The sequence below is a fragment of the Tinamus guttatus genome, unplaced genomic scaffold (genome assembly GCF_059628265.1).
Source record: "Tinamus guttatus ecotype Peru unplaced genomic scaffold, ASM5962826v1 Tinamus_guttatus_pri_ptg000060l, whole genome shotgun sequence".
In the NCBI taxonomy this organism is placed as follows: domain Eukaryota; kingdom Metazoa; phylum Chordata; class Aves; order Tinamiformes; family Tinamidae; genus Tinamus; species Tinamus guttatus.
Window position 1 is genome coordinate 2497977 of NW_028288594.1, and position 14432 is coordinate 2512408.

General features: G+C 40.4%; 1 protein-coding gene across 1 annotated transcript in view; it reads left to right on the top strand.

Moving 5' to 3' along the window:
- The window catches only part of COBLL1 (cordon-bleu WH2 repeat protein like 1), a 96663-nt gene that overhangs the window by 67297 nt on the left and 14934 nt on the right, over positions 1–14432 (top strand). Inside the window, 7 exon segments of the mRNA XM_088540359.1 lie at positions 722–923; positions 1836–2064; positions 2619–2657; positions 3599–3696; positions 3815–4054; positions 12459–12648; positions 13187–13243. Of these exon segments, the coding sequence (XP_088396485.1) occupies positions 722–923; positions 1836–2064; positions 2619–2657; positions 3599–3696; positions 3815–4054; positions 12459–12648; positions 13187–13243 (1055 nt within the window).

Below are 14432 nucleotides of genomic sequence, written 5' to 3' on the forward strand. Positions count from 1 at the left end.
GAAATGTTCAGCTGATCTTTAAGTTGTGTTTCTCATTGAGCACCTAGGAAAAAAAAGGCACGCAGTCAGTGACCGCATATAAAAAAAAAAAAAAATGGGTTGCCTTCTCTTTTTGTGAAAAGCATATCAATCCCATCACACAGAGCTTCTCAAGGATTGACGTTCAATCACTATATTGTGATTTCGCTGTTTCTTTTAATTTGTATTAAACATGGTTTTCATTTTAGAACGCCCTAAACAGTGTCTGAGTGGCTTCCACAAGCTTCTTTTCCTTTTCACTCAAAAAAGACCAATGCTTAGAATTTCTGAAAACAAAGTCCCTTCCTCACAATGATACCAAAATTTCCAGCCTTGGAAGGAGCTGTTCTTAATGAATAGAATGATCTTAATATCATCACTGCTGCAGATCCCATTAAACGTTGTTGAGTGACTATAAACGTTGTTGAGTGACTAATCCACATCTCCCTGCTGGCTTCGGGAAAAGCATCATTTCATGCAAGCAAAAATTTCCCGCTTTGCTCAAGCACTAAACATACTTTTGGGCAAGCTGAGTTCATTTTCTTTGTAAGGATTTTAGATGTTGATGTTAAAGTTTGTGCCTGACAGTAATTATTCAGTCATGCAAAGGAAAGAATGACTTGGGCAAACATTTAGCAATAAATTTTGGTTTACAGCTTGCTTAATTATCTTATGCTGTGACCACGTTGTTTGTCTTTTACAGGAAACCCATGATGGACTTGCTGATCTTTCTCTGTGCACAGTATCGTTTAAATCCCTCAAGTTATACTATTGAGTTAATGTCAGCAGAAAATAGCCAGATTAAATTCAAACCCAACACACCTATTGGAATGCTTGAAGTGGAAAAGGTGATTGTAAAGCCAAAGCAAATGGATAAAAAGAAACCTGCTCCAGTGATACCAGAGGTGAGAACTAAGGTTATAACCTATCAATAAATTAGAAAGAGTATTCTAATCAACAAGGTGAGCAGGTAGCCAAGTCTGTTTCAATTTATTCCTGCTCCCTCTCTTTCTCTCACCATGCGCCACTGTGAAAAGTTGGGCTCCATCTGCTCTGTAACCTCCTCTTAGGTAAAATAGATCCTGGTTCATTGCTTCCAGCATCTTTGCTGCTGCAAGAAAGAAATGTTCAAAGGTTGTTTAAGATCCCATGTCTTAGTATCCTTTTGGCAAATTTGGAAGATGAATTGAATACAACAAACTTTTCAGAAACTGAAAATCAAGAATTTGTAGCACATCTCTTGTGCTGTGATATGTGAGTCCTTCTGATTGCATGGTCATTTTTATTTAATGCTTATTTTTTGGTCGTCACTCTGCTTTTCTTATATACTGCTGCTTAAGAATACAAGAGCTTTCAGAATTAGGGAAGCAGCTGCCTCTGGGAGTTGTATAAATCTTTCCTCCTTCTCTTGTCATTCTGCCACGTAGAGGAATACCATTTTAGATTTTATCTGAAGCGCTAGTATATGGTCATGGGAGCTCTTGTGCTGCCATTTTACCTTCCTTCTCCCCCCGCACAGCTTATTGGCTGACACTGCTACCTGATTTAATCCAGGAGGTGCCACTGAATCCAGGCATATGCCCTTCTGGCCAGAGAAGTGACAGTTTATAAAGTTGACTGTTTGAGCCACCTCTTTGAACAGAAGGGAGTCATAAATTCCTAGTTTCCCTTCTAACAAAACTAATAGATTGTTTATAAAACATTGGTGAAGTTGACTCTAAGGCAAATTCATATGATTGCTGTAAATTTGTTATGAAAGTGCCAGCTGTTTTCAGAATTTATGTGCCGGGGGCTTATTGTAGTGCTTTTCTGTTCAGCAAACTGTAAGAGTAGTCATAAACTACAAGAAGACCCAGAAGACGGTAGTAAGAGTCAGTCCCCACGCACCGCTTCAGGAACTCATACCGATTATCTCCAGTAAATGTGAGTTTGATCCTTCGCACACTGTGTTGTTGAAGAACTACCAGTCCCAAGAAGCCCTGGATGTGACAAAATCTCTTAATGACTTTGGACTGAGAGAACTATATGCCATGGATATCAGTCGAGGTAAGACAGTTCTTGTAAATTTTTAATAGCAAAGATGATTACTTAGTATTTCCATATCTATACTGTCTGAGTTTTTGCTTCAGAAGAAATTCATTTACCAGCAATTTCAGGAATGTCACTAGTCTTCCACAAAACTGAAGCTGGGACAAGTTCATGTATTCTTATGGTTGAGAAGTCTGACATGAATTTATTTATTTTTTTATTTTGCCAAAATTTAGCAGTCCTCCCTGTGCTCCCTGCCCAAACCGCCAGCCTGCGTCATTTGAATCAAACTGCCAGAAATCCTTAAGAGAGAGCATAAGGAACTGTGCAGTTTGTACGAAGCTCTGTGTGTGTGTGTAGTTCTCATTTTATGAACTCATGAAAACATTTTATGCTTTTAAGTGGCATACAGCATTAAGTAGAGTTTAAAGGTGAGCATCAGCTTACTTTACTTCAGGAAGGTACCCAAATATTTTTCCTAATGTTGAAGACTCAGCTTGGTATTCTGTGTTTGTGTAACTTACAGCTGCATCCCTGATTCACACTGAAATTCTCTTTTTGTCTCTCTGTAGCCACATCACCAGCTGATTTAAATTTACCATCTTTACAAGGTATGCTTTAGTGAAACAGGTTGTGAAACTGTGGCACTTGAGTGACATTAACATCCAATCCCATTATATCATCACTTACCTGTAAAATTAAACAGGTTACCTCTGTGTTACCAAGGATGCATAAGCAAAAATTTAGTGCAGGAGTGGATATACCCAGATATGTGTAAAGTATTTCTGTGCCTTTTTACTTAGGTCAATTTTAAACAGTTATACAGCCTAAAACAGTTATATTTATATTAATGTTTGCACCGAGAGTCCCACAGTGGTCTTCCTGATGCCTCCTGTTGGTTCTTGCATTTGTGTTAAATGTTATTTCTTTACCAAATTCAAATCAAATCAAAATTAAAGAAGGACAACCTTTGAATTTACAAATCTTCTGCAGGAATAGGGCTATATAAAGAGGATAAGTTCTGCAAGATCCCAGTATGGACTTGATAATCTTGTCATGACTGTCACACAGTTACGTTTAGGTTAGTGCCTGCCAGCGTTTCAGTGATGTTCTTCCATAGCCTGTTACTGGCAGGCTTGTACTCGACCTGTCCCGCTTCACCCTTTGCCATGAGTTTAAGCTGCTAGAGATTGAGAACTGGAGAGGCTTCTGCTCCTTCCCCTTCTGGAGACTTTGTTAAATGAATCATAAATTATGACGAGTTGAGTGGTCTGGGTCGAGAGGTGAGGGTATAAAGCGTAGCTGAAGCTCATGTGCTTTGAGTTCTGAGAAGAGGGGAAGAACACTGATGTTAGGAAACCTGGTCAGTGTGTAGCTTTTGGCAAAGCTATTAGTATAGGTGATTTATGGTGTGCTTGGTGTATCCTTCCAGAAGGCTGATGACAGACAGTGAAATTATAAGAATGCAGGAAAAAAATCTATGCAATAAATAACATCTAGAACTACGTGGGGTTTTTTTGTTGTTGTTGTTGTGTTTTTTTTTTCATTTTAGACTCCTACCAAATGTCTGAAAACTTAGATGTTTTGAAGGAGAGAGAAAATAGAGGATTTTTCAGCTTTTTTCAACGAAGTAAGAAGAAACGAGAACAAGTAAGATATAACTTTACATGAGCCAGACTTGTGCAAACATATTCTTAAACCCCTCAATATGCTGATTGTTTTACAGAAAGTATAAAGGATATGGATTTTTTTTTTTCCTCCCTCCAAGGCTGCCAGTGCTCCAGCAACTCCACTGATGAGCAAGCCAAGGCCAACTTTTATCACCAGGTGTAACACTGTTAGCAAGCAGTATGATTCAAGTACCTTGCCATCTGAAATGCCAAAGAAGCGGAGAGCTCCTTTACCACCTATGACAACTTCCCAGAGTGCCCCTCAGGATCTTGCGCGTGCCCAGGTCAAAACAGCATCTGATATTGTCAAATCTAACAGTTTTGATAGGAACGAACAGGTTAGTTACATTTGCTTCATTTATCTCTAAACTTGATATAAGGGAATACCCCTGTTACGTGTCTGCTGTATTTTGAACTTAATACTTTGCTTTGAATCCAGAACCTAAAGGTGGTCTTTAATAAATGAGGCTATTGGCATGCTAGAAAAATAAAAAGTAAAGCGAAATGAAATACAAATCAGAGGGAGATTTTATGCTAGATCCATAAACAAGAAAATTGAAACCGTGACTCTTTCACTAATGCACGGAACCACAAGAGAGCACTGTTTAACAGAAGTTTTCAATTTGTGTATTGTGTCCTGCTGAAAAGCTTTATCATTAAAGACAAAAGATTTTTTTCTTTATTTTAATAAAAGAAGCATTGAAAAAAAACATAATCTTTTTTTTTTTTTTACCTCATCATGTTTGCTTTTTAATTTAATTTCAATTTAAAAAAAGTAATGTTAACATGATTTAAATGATTAATATTTCATTATGTCAAACTAGTATATGACTGCCAGGCTAGGGTCTGTTGTTTAACAAAATTACTTGGTTTTATTATTTTGTACTGACATTTATTTATCTGAAGCGCTTAGACTGAAGTTGACTAACTCCTGAGGAAGGGACAGAAATCCATATTGATTAAGTTACTTTTTTGTGTATGTATATTCTAGCTTGCACTACCTTGTCTGGCTCCCTTAGACCTTGTAGCCTTTGGCATGCTTTTTTAAGGAAGAGTCCTGTTTCTTCCTCATTTAATTGCACAGTGATTTGTAGGATACTACAGAGCTTGTCACTTAAACATAGGTGAATATTTGCTTTACACTCTGGATTTTATTAAGTAAAATAATTTTCTCGTAGTATCTGCTTTCCACCAGATGTCATCTGATGAGTAAATTTAGGATGCATTAGTACATATTGCTCAACTTGGTCAGGAAATTGACAAAGGGGATCCTACTGGATTCTTCACTAGAGAGCTGAGGAGCTCAGGAGTGCTGGGAGGTTTTCAGAAGCAGCTTTCGTGAAGCACAAGAGCAGCCCATCTCTTGGAAGTGGGAGGAGAGGCAGACATAAAAGGAAAAAGACTGGTTAAATGCTGTGCTCAAGAGCCAAAAAGGAGTAATATACCTCTTTTTGAGAGGGGAAGAGAGCAGTCTACTTCCCCAAAGAAACAGAGAAACATTTCTCAGACATGCTATAGGTGTCTCTATATTGCTAGAAAAGGAAAAGCAAGGCTGGAGTTCAAACTGCCAAGAGATGCCAAGGATTGTGAGAAAGGCTTCTGTTAGGATAGTAGCTAGTGTAAGTAGGCACGGAGATACAGATTTGCTACCCAGTGGGACTGGTAAATTAGTTGCAGAAAATCTGAGGCGTGTTCTTGGTGCCTCAGTATCCTCTCAGTGTCAATCTTCACGAATAAAGCTAAGAGTGCAGAAAGGCAAGCATCATGCCCATCTACCAAAGAAAAGGGCAAAAAGGAAGACTGCAGAAACTATGGAGCAGTCAGCCTTACTTCATTCCCTCGGAAAATTATGGACCAGATCCTCAAGGAAGCTGTTTCCAGGCAAATGGAGGACAAGGAAGTACGTAAGAGAAGCCAGTGTGAATTCAGGTAGAGCAAGTCATGCTTGACCAATCTGATTGCATTAGATGATGGAACAACTTGCCCAGGGGGTGAGGTCATCTGCCTTGATTGTAGTGAGGTGCTTGATGGAGTCTTCTGCAACATCTTTTTGACAAGCTAAGAAGATGTGGGCTAGATAGATGGACCACAAGATAGGAAGAAGGCTGGCTAAATTGCCCAGCTTAAACAGTGGTGGGTCAGCTCAGTCAGCTTGGCTGGTGAGTGGAGTTCCTGAGGAGTTGGAAATGAATTTGATACTATTCACTATCTGGATAAAGAGCGTAGACTGCGGAATTGAATGCACCTCCAAGTGTGCAGGTGACCCCAAACGGGGAAGAGCAATAGGTATGCCAGAAGAGTGACCATTCAGAGAGACTCTAAAATGAACAAAAAGGTGTAACTAGTGAGAGTTCTGGTCTCACTTAATTGTAAAATAGAGAATTCCTATAAAATCTCAAGCTGTTAGGTGAGAGAGAATGTAGAAAGAAAAAAAAAAGAGAATGTAGAGGATTTTCAATTTTCTATTTGGGTGCTGTAGACAGTAAGAATCGGCCTTTACCCTAAGAACTGAAATCTTAAGTGCAGCTTTTAAAATGAGGCATAAGTATCTAAGAATAAAGTTAGCTGTGGTGATAGCATAGCATTTCTGATGGTTGCACAGTGTTTCTTCATCGGTATTGCATGCATCACTGTTTCATCAACTCTAAGTGGCCAAAGTGTGTTCTTCTCTTCTGAGTCAGTTTTCAGTAGTACAGCAAGTCCCATAATCACCCTACACATGAGTTATTTCACAGAAGAATTTGGCTTCTTCTGTTCCCCACTGTTGAAAATGCGCCTCCTGTTTCTATGATTTAAATTTGGGTTTAGATTGCTCACTGGGCTGATCACTGTGTTTGCTGGGCTATTTTGCATGTCTGGTAGTTTCATTCTTATTGTCATGTCCCACATGTTTACTTAGAAAACTATGATATAAATATTTTCTTAAGATATACTTCCTATCTGCTTCTGTTTTACCAAAAACAGTTCCTTGCAAATCATGTTGCTTTAAAGAAGGCTGAAACTACTTGCCCTTCAGTTTGTTTGGCAAAGTGGCTGCATGCTGAATTTTTTTTTATGGAGCAGGGTGACCTTCTGCATGTGCCTTACTACAGACAAATCTTTTTTTGTAGCAGCCACAAGGAAGACAAAGTGAAATGTCACTTTACCCTGATAAACTGTTTTCCTGGTTTTGATAGCAATAGGCATTTGCCCATGCCAGTAACATCAGACAACAGTGAAATGAGCCAGCTTTCAGGGAACAGTGTCCTCAGTGTTTCTTTTCTTTAAATTCACAGTGTATTGTAGTCCAATTTCTCACAGTATGAAAATGCTTTTAATGTTTAGCTCCTACAGCATCCCCTCTTCCCTTAAAAAGGAAGCAGCTTTTTTTTGCATCTGAACAGTTGCATTCTTGTATGAGGATTGAATTATTTTCCCTGAATTTCAGAGAGATTATAGAATTAGTTTTTGAAGATGATGGGTTGTTATTTTTAGGTAAGAAATTGATGTAAGTGATGAAGGGCTAACTCTTTTATCGTGATTTGTCCGTCTTTTATGAGAAAGGATGACTGGCGCTGCTTAAATATTTAATTTAAGCACAGCAAATCTCTGTGTTAAATTAGTTTTGGGAATGAGTGTGTTAGTGTAATACTCAAATCCCTCCTTGCTTGTGTCAGTCTTGATTTTGAGAGAGATGCCTTGTGCCAGAAGTCTGTTTAGAAATGGCAAGTTTAAAAATGCTTGCAAATAGAGAGGGCTTTCGAGGGGCTATGAAAACTGCAGTTGTATAATACAGTGTGTACATCTTCACAGGCTTTGTAAAAGTAGATGCAATTTTCTAGTAATATTTCTAGTCTTCTAATATTTCTAGTAATATCATTAAATGAAAAGCATTTGATTATTCCCAGGATGCAGTTGCTTTTTTTCCTGATTTCTTAATAATAATTTTTATTTATAAAAATCTAGACTAAACCAGACTGTGATATCTTTATTTTTTTAATGAATGTCTGTTTCCTTGCACTGTTTTCAGTTACTGTAAAGGAGCACACACAAGCTATGCTTGGGTAGAAACAATTAAAAAGAGTTTTTTTAGCCAAAACATTTACTGTTTAAAATGATGGATAGGACTTCTCAACTGGTGCAATATCGTTCTCCTCTATTTACTCAAGCTTAACTCCTAAAGAAATTGAAGTCTCTAGGCTGTTCCTCAGAAGAGGGGGGGGGGGGGGGGGGAAAGAAGGAACAGATGAGACCTGGGGGAAGGGGTGGGAAGCCACTAAGCCATTAAGTGTCTGAAAATATTTATTAGTCCCTGGGGTGGCAGGGCTTCAGTGGGGACTGTGGCCCGGACAAAGTCCGCGCTTGAGAGGTGTGATCAGAAGCACAGTTGCATGAAGGACTCTGATGATTGGGTCTTTAAAGAGGCATTGGCAACATCACAGCAGGTCCTGTGATGGGAAGATCTTCAGCAGAACCAGGGTCACCTACAAGGAGACAGTGCTTGGAACTAAATGTTTTCTCTTGCTGAAGCTTGCATGAAGATGATTTGATGTGATTCAAAACAGGTTTGTGGACATAGCACGCATCCATTCTTGATATATACCAACTACATAGCTTTGCCCCCTCTTTTTGTATTTACTTGTGTACCTGTGCCAGTTTGTGGACAGAAATCACAGAAAAAAATACTAGTATCATGTGCGTTTGAACAGAAGATTGCCTGCAGAGCAGGCAATTCTCTGCCTGTATCCTGCATGTCCTCTTTTTCCAATAGGTGAAAGGCATATTGCATTCTCTCTACTAGTTTGAGTAAGAAGCTTAAGCCACATAATAGAAACGTAAGTCATTCAATTAGCATTGATCTTTTTTTTTTTTCTGTTACTCCTTGGGCATACATTTGTCTGCATATATTTTCCCTGTATGGTGTTAATGGGAAGGAAAAAAAGATAACCAGCAACATGGTTAGCAGTATGCTCTGTTATCCTATTCCCTTGCGTAGCTTCTGTTAAGCCAGGATGCAAGTGGATGAGGAGAGGTGCTCTTGGTATGAGGATGTGTGTGCAAGGGCCCTTGGTGTGAGGCATGCGTCCTGTGCAGGGAGATGCTCCACGAGGCACCTTCCAAACACTTGTGGTTTTCTCTTGTGTTCCAGCTGCAAAGTTACTGCGCCTTAATTAACTTTGTCTGCTTTTTGAGATGAGAAGGGGTCAGGGCTCCAGGTCTGCCCTTGCTTAGAGAGTTGGGAAGCGCTGGCCTCTGTTGGTGCCTGCTCAGGATCACAGCGGATGTGGTGCCCCATTTGTCCTTATGTGTTCGAGGCCAGAATGTCTCATGGTCGGCTCCTTGGGGCCTGTTGCAGGCCAAGGAAGGAGTGCGGCGCCAGGAATGTCACTGCTGCCCACGCCTGGGGCGTTCCCACAAGAGTCCGCGGGCAGTTCTGTGCAAGCAGCACTAACTCTCTCAGCGACTCCAGCACCAACGAGCAACTACACATAACAGGCTACTACATAGAACAGAACAGTTGAGGTTGGAAGGGACCTCTAGAGATCACCTAGTCCAACCCCCCTGCTCAAGCAGGGAATCCCCCACAAGGGACCATCTCCTTTCTGTGCTGTAATATGCAACGTTAGGAATTGACACTAACCGTACTGCTCCAAGTTGCTCAGAGCGCTGGTGTCACTGGCAGTTGGTGGGACACATGACCACCCAGATGTGGTCCCAAACTTTGTCGCATACATGTTAATGAGGTTTTGAATTTTTTTCGATCCGTTTAAAGTACTATTTTCTATTACAACCTTTGTTAGATTTGAAAGCTCTTAATATTCATATGCTGAATAATTCCTGAGAAATCTGTTCAACACTTGAACCTTAACTGGAACATTTAGTACTTGCTTGAAATTTCTCTTTGCAAATAATTTGTTTCTTTGGATGCAAAGGGCAGTAGAAAGGCTTATTAAAATCTTGTAGTAGCATTTGTGCACTGGTGCTGAAAACATCCCCCCACACAAATGTTTTATCTGTGCGTGCGGGAGCTTGGGGGACATCCGTGTAGCCGAGTGAGTTCCCGCAGGATTCAGGGCCACCCCGGAGCTCGGGAGAAGTGCAGACCTGCCCACGGAGCAGCAGTGTCTCAGTGCAAGATGGAGGGGCTGCAGACTGTACCAGAAAACCGAGAAATACAACTACCCATTACCAAGACGGAAAATGATTTAACAGTCTAAAAGAGTCTGATCTGGGGAAAATAATATCTTTGACACCCTATGCTTGGAAACTCAGATACTGACTACTATTTTTTTTTAATAGAACTACTTAGGAACTGTGAATAAGAAACTATAAAAAGTGTAAAGTAATTTTCTTGAGTGAAGTTCTGATCTGGAATCTGACTTAGTAAGAACTATTAGAACTTGCAACTATTTTTTAATTAGGAATGGGGTTCTAGGTTCATATCCTCAACTTCTCTTGAAAGAATATTTCATCTGGTCTTTCTCCCTGTTAGCCAGAGCCCTGCTTTTCTGTGCAAGGTTAAGCGGCTTGCCTGGGCATTGAAGAGCTTGGGTGCACCCAGTTGTGCAAAGGTGTTTGGACAAAACTGCTCCCTGTGGTGCAGGAAGGCACCAAAGGGCTCCCTGAGTCCGCGCTGGCGCTGTTTGGGGCACAGCAACACGGCGCCCGACCTTCCCAGGGCCTGGCGCGGGGGGGTTTCACTGCTGCAGTTCGTTCCTTCAGGTGCTCTACTGAGGTGCAAGAGGAGCCCTCAGACTGCTCCACAGACAACCTGTGCCAATACTTTCTCTCCTGTAATTCTCTTTATAATTTTGATTATGTAGAATGAAATACTCTAGCCTTTTTAAAAAAAATATCCCCATACTGTAAGATGTGTGTTTGTTATTGAGTGGTAGCTTGGCAAATTAAAAGCAGCTCTTCCATGCATATTGACAAGGTCAGTAATTCTGTCCATGGACAGTTTTTGAAAGAAAGAAAGACTTGTGTCTTTCTGCTGTCCTTGCTCCTCCATCTTTTGCTTTGTGAAGCAAGCTTGTTAACTAACGCATGAGGGGAAGATCTTTGAGGATGTTCCCCATCCTCCATTGAGGATGTTCCAGTTGCTGTGTGGATGCTTCTTGCAAGAAATGAATGTCACTCTGGATTTTATTATATTATTGAGTAGATGAGTAACAGGGATCAAAATTACTACAGGAACAGGCAGCTGTGACCAATGCTGAAACATATTTCACCAATGCTGGGATTGTGAAGGTAATAATTTAGTAGACATGAAAATAAGAAGTTTCTTCAGCAGATGGCAAACTGTGTTAGCATGGCAGGTGAATTTATAGCTGCTGTCATCTTTAGACACAGAGCATGTTCTTGAAATTCAAGCAATTCAAAATGGATTTCAACTGCTGTATCATATGAACTAAGAAGCTCTGATGAGAGATCCTGTAAGGAAGACTTTTTCCTCTTTTTAATGCTTTCTGTTATCTTTGCATCTCTTTTTCTGCTGTATCTTGTACTCTGTAAACATATTCAGTTATTGATGGCATAGCTCAGAGGGTGGTGATCAGCAGTGCAGAGTCTAGTTGGAGGCCTATAGCTAGCGGGGTCCCCCAGGGGTCAGTCCTTGGCCCAGTCCTGTTCAATTTATTCATCAATGACCTGGATGAAGGCACAGAGTGCTCCCTCAGCAAGTTTCCTGATGATACCAAACTGGGAGGAGTAGCCGATACCCCAGAGGGCTGTGCTGCCATCCAGAGGGACCTGGACAGACCGGACAACTGGGCGGTGAAAAACCTAATGCAATTCAACAAGGCCAAGTGCAAGGTCCTGCACCTGGGGAGGAATAACCCCAGATACCAGTACAAGCTGGAGACCGACCTTGTGGAGAGCAGCTCTGCAGAGAGGGACCTGGGTGTCATGGTGGATGACAAGTTGACCATGAGGCAGCACTGTGCTCTTGTGGCCAAGAAGGCCAATGGGATCCTGGGGTGCGTTAAGAAGAGCGTCTCCAGCAGGTCGAGGGAGGTGATCCTGCCCCTCTACTCAGCCCTGGTGAGGCCACACCTGGAGTATTGTGTCCAGTTCTGGGCTCCACAGAACAAGAGGGATGTGGAGCTGCTGGAGAGAGTCCAGCACAGGGCCACAAGGATGATCAGGGGCCTGGAGCATCTGCCCTGTGAGGAGAGGCTGAGGGAGCTGGGCCTATTCAGCCTGGAGAAGGGAAGGCTGAGAGGGGACCTGATCAGTGTCTATAAGTACCTCAAGAGAAGCAGTGAGGAGGATGGTGCTGGCCTGTTCACTGGTGGCCACCAACTAGAGGAAACGGCCGGAAACTGAAGCCCCAAAAGTTCCACAAGAACTTAAGGAAAAAATTTCTTAACGGTGAGGGTGACAGAGCACTGGAACAGGCTGCCCAGAGAGGTTGTGGAGTCTCCTTCTCTGGAGATCTTCAAAAACCACTTGGACGCAGTCCTGTGCCACGTGCTCTAGGTGACCCTGCGTGTGCAGGGGGGTTGGACTAGATGACCTCTAGAGGTCCCTTCCAACCTTAAGCATTCTATGATTCTATTCTAAAAAATCTTTGAGAAAACTGATAATTCAAGATCCAAAATGTAGTAATCCTGGTAATAGGCATAGATTTCCATTTTTCCAAATGTATACTTTTGGAGAGCAATTACTGGAGTTATTTTTTGTTTGTTTGTTTGGTTTTTTTTGTTTGTTTGTTTGTTTTTGATTATTAATAACCTTCTCCCTCCCCATCTGCTGCCTTAGGACGCTCCAGGACTAGGAGTAGTAAGGAAGGGCTCTCTGCCGCTCAGTGACACAGCTTCTGTGAACTCCTCTCTGCGAAGGATGAAACGCAAAGCGCCCTCACCACCCTCTAAAATGCCAGAAGATCAAAGTGAAAGCATTAATGAGCCTGGTAATCTTTTTATGCTGCTTAATTACAAGGCAACAGAAAGTATGGTAATTTGGCTAAACATTAAAGAAATACCATCCCATAAGAACTTAAAAAACATGAGTGTCAAGCATCTTCAGATTGTAAGAAGCAGTAATATTATTTTATTTGATAAGATGATGTATGTAGAGGCTATTTTAGGGTACATGTAGCAGAAAGAAACAAACTTGAAATTAGTTAGCTTACTTATAGCAACTGTGTCTATATTAATCAAATGGACAAGTTGTGGGTGGACAGAGGATAAGATGAGCTGTTCTGGAACATGGAGGGATTGATAGAAAATGGTTTTGAGAAGAATTTAAGGGAAAGAGATTTGTATTAATGCTATTATAATTCTTTTTGATCTAAAAATTCAGTTCTCTTAGTTTCAAAAATACCTAAGTGTTGAGATTAAACAATTTGGGATGTGTGACAATGTTTGATTACTTTAGAGAAGCTGTATTTCTTGAAAATCACAATTCAACACTTTGTCTAGAGTTTTTGTGGTGCAAAAATTAAGAGGCAATACTTTTATTAAAAAGTTTTATTTGATTTGTTACAGTAACACCTGCTAAGGATACTGTGGAAGAAAAAGCCACTGAAATACAGACAGAAACAGGTTAGTTTTTTTCCAAATGTGTTTGTCAAATCTATTTTACAGTAAGCTTTTATAATTCATAGCCATAAATTTCTGTACTGCAGATGTATCTTAGGTGCAGGATTATTACAAGGCCTCAGATCAGTTAATTCATGGTTTCAAGTGCAGAATATGGCTCTCTAAAAGACATTTTATCATACTATATTCAAGAAGTTGTACCTATATTGTCGATACTTCACATTTTAGAAAACTAAACATTTATCCCTGTTTTCCCCCTTCTAGTGCAAACTAGTCACAAATTTTAGTGCTTTTCGTATACCCAATAACAAGTCATTCAAAAGCTGAAGTCCAGTCTTGTTTCCAGAAACTCCTCTTGTGTGCCCTTGACCTTCTGAGTCTAGGAGCAAACCTGTGCCTGCCTTTTGGCTTCCATCTTGAACAGCCTTTGAAAACCTGAGTTGTAAACATAAAATGTACTCATAAGTCGTTGTACTTCCATATAAAAATAAATTGTGATATACAAAGGTATAGATATTTAGAGTAAAATACAGTTACTTATCTGCTGAATAACTTTTTGTTTTTTTAAGTTCAATATGGCTGTTTGTAAGCACCTTATGGTAGGATTCAGACTCAAGAATCAAGTCAGAGCTTCTAAGAGTCTTCTAAAATTTGCAAGTGCTTTTAGAATAGTAAGTGTCAATGCAGTCCGGAAAAACCACTTGCCGAAGCGTTTCAGCAAGGATGAAGCATATCAATAGTAAGCACACGGAGCGCCACAGGCACTGTGTGAGGCTAAACACTCAAGTTTCTCACCAGGTGACAGGAACTCTTGAGTATTTTCCAGCTAGTTTATTGGGGATGCCAGTCAAACTGGCTGGACTGGTAAAACACAACAAGAGTATCTGCCATCCTAACTTCCCTGGGCAAATGAGAAAAGAAATTGTTGGTAATCATTGAATTTGGGCTCAATTTGTGTACATTTTCAGAAAATATCTATGTTAAAATTTTAGCAGGAAAGTCTCTGTAAGAATAAAAATATCTAGCTTAATAAATTCAAAGTACAAATGCTATGCAGTTGAGGTTGACGATGTAGAGAGGTATGGTTGTAGACCTGTTATATATTTGTGTGCACTTCAATGTTGGAAGCAATAATATACACAGTGAAAATATTTTTAGAACCTTATAACACATATGCTAGACTGTGTGAACA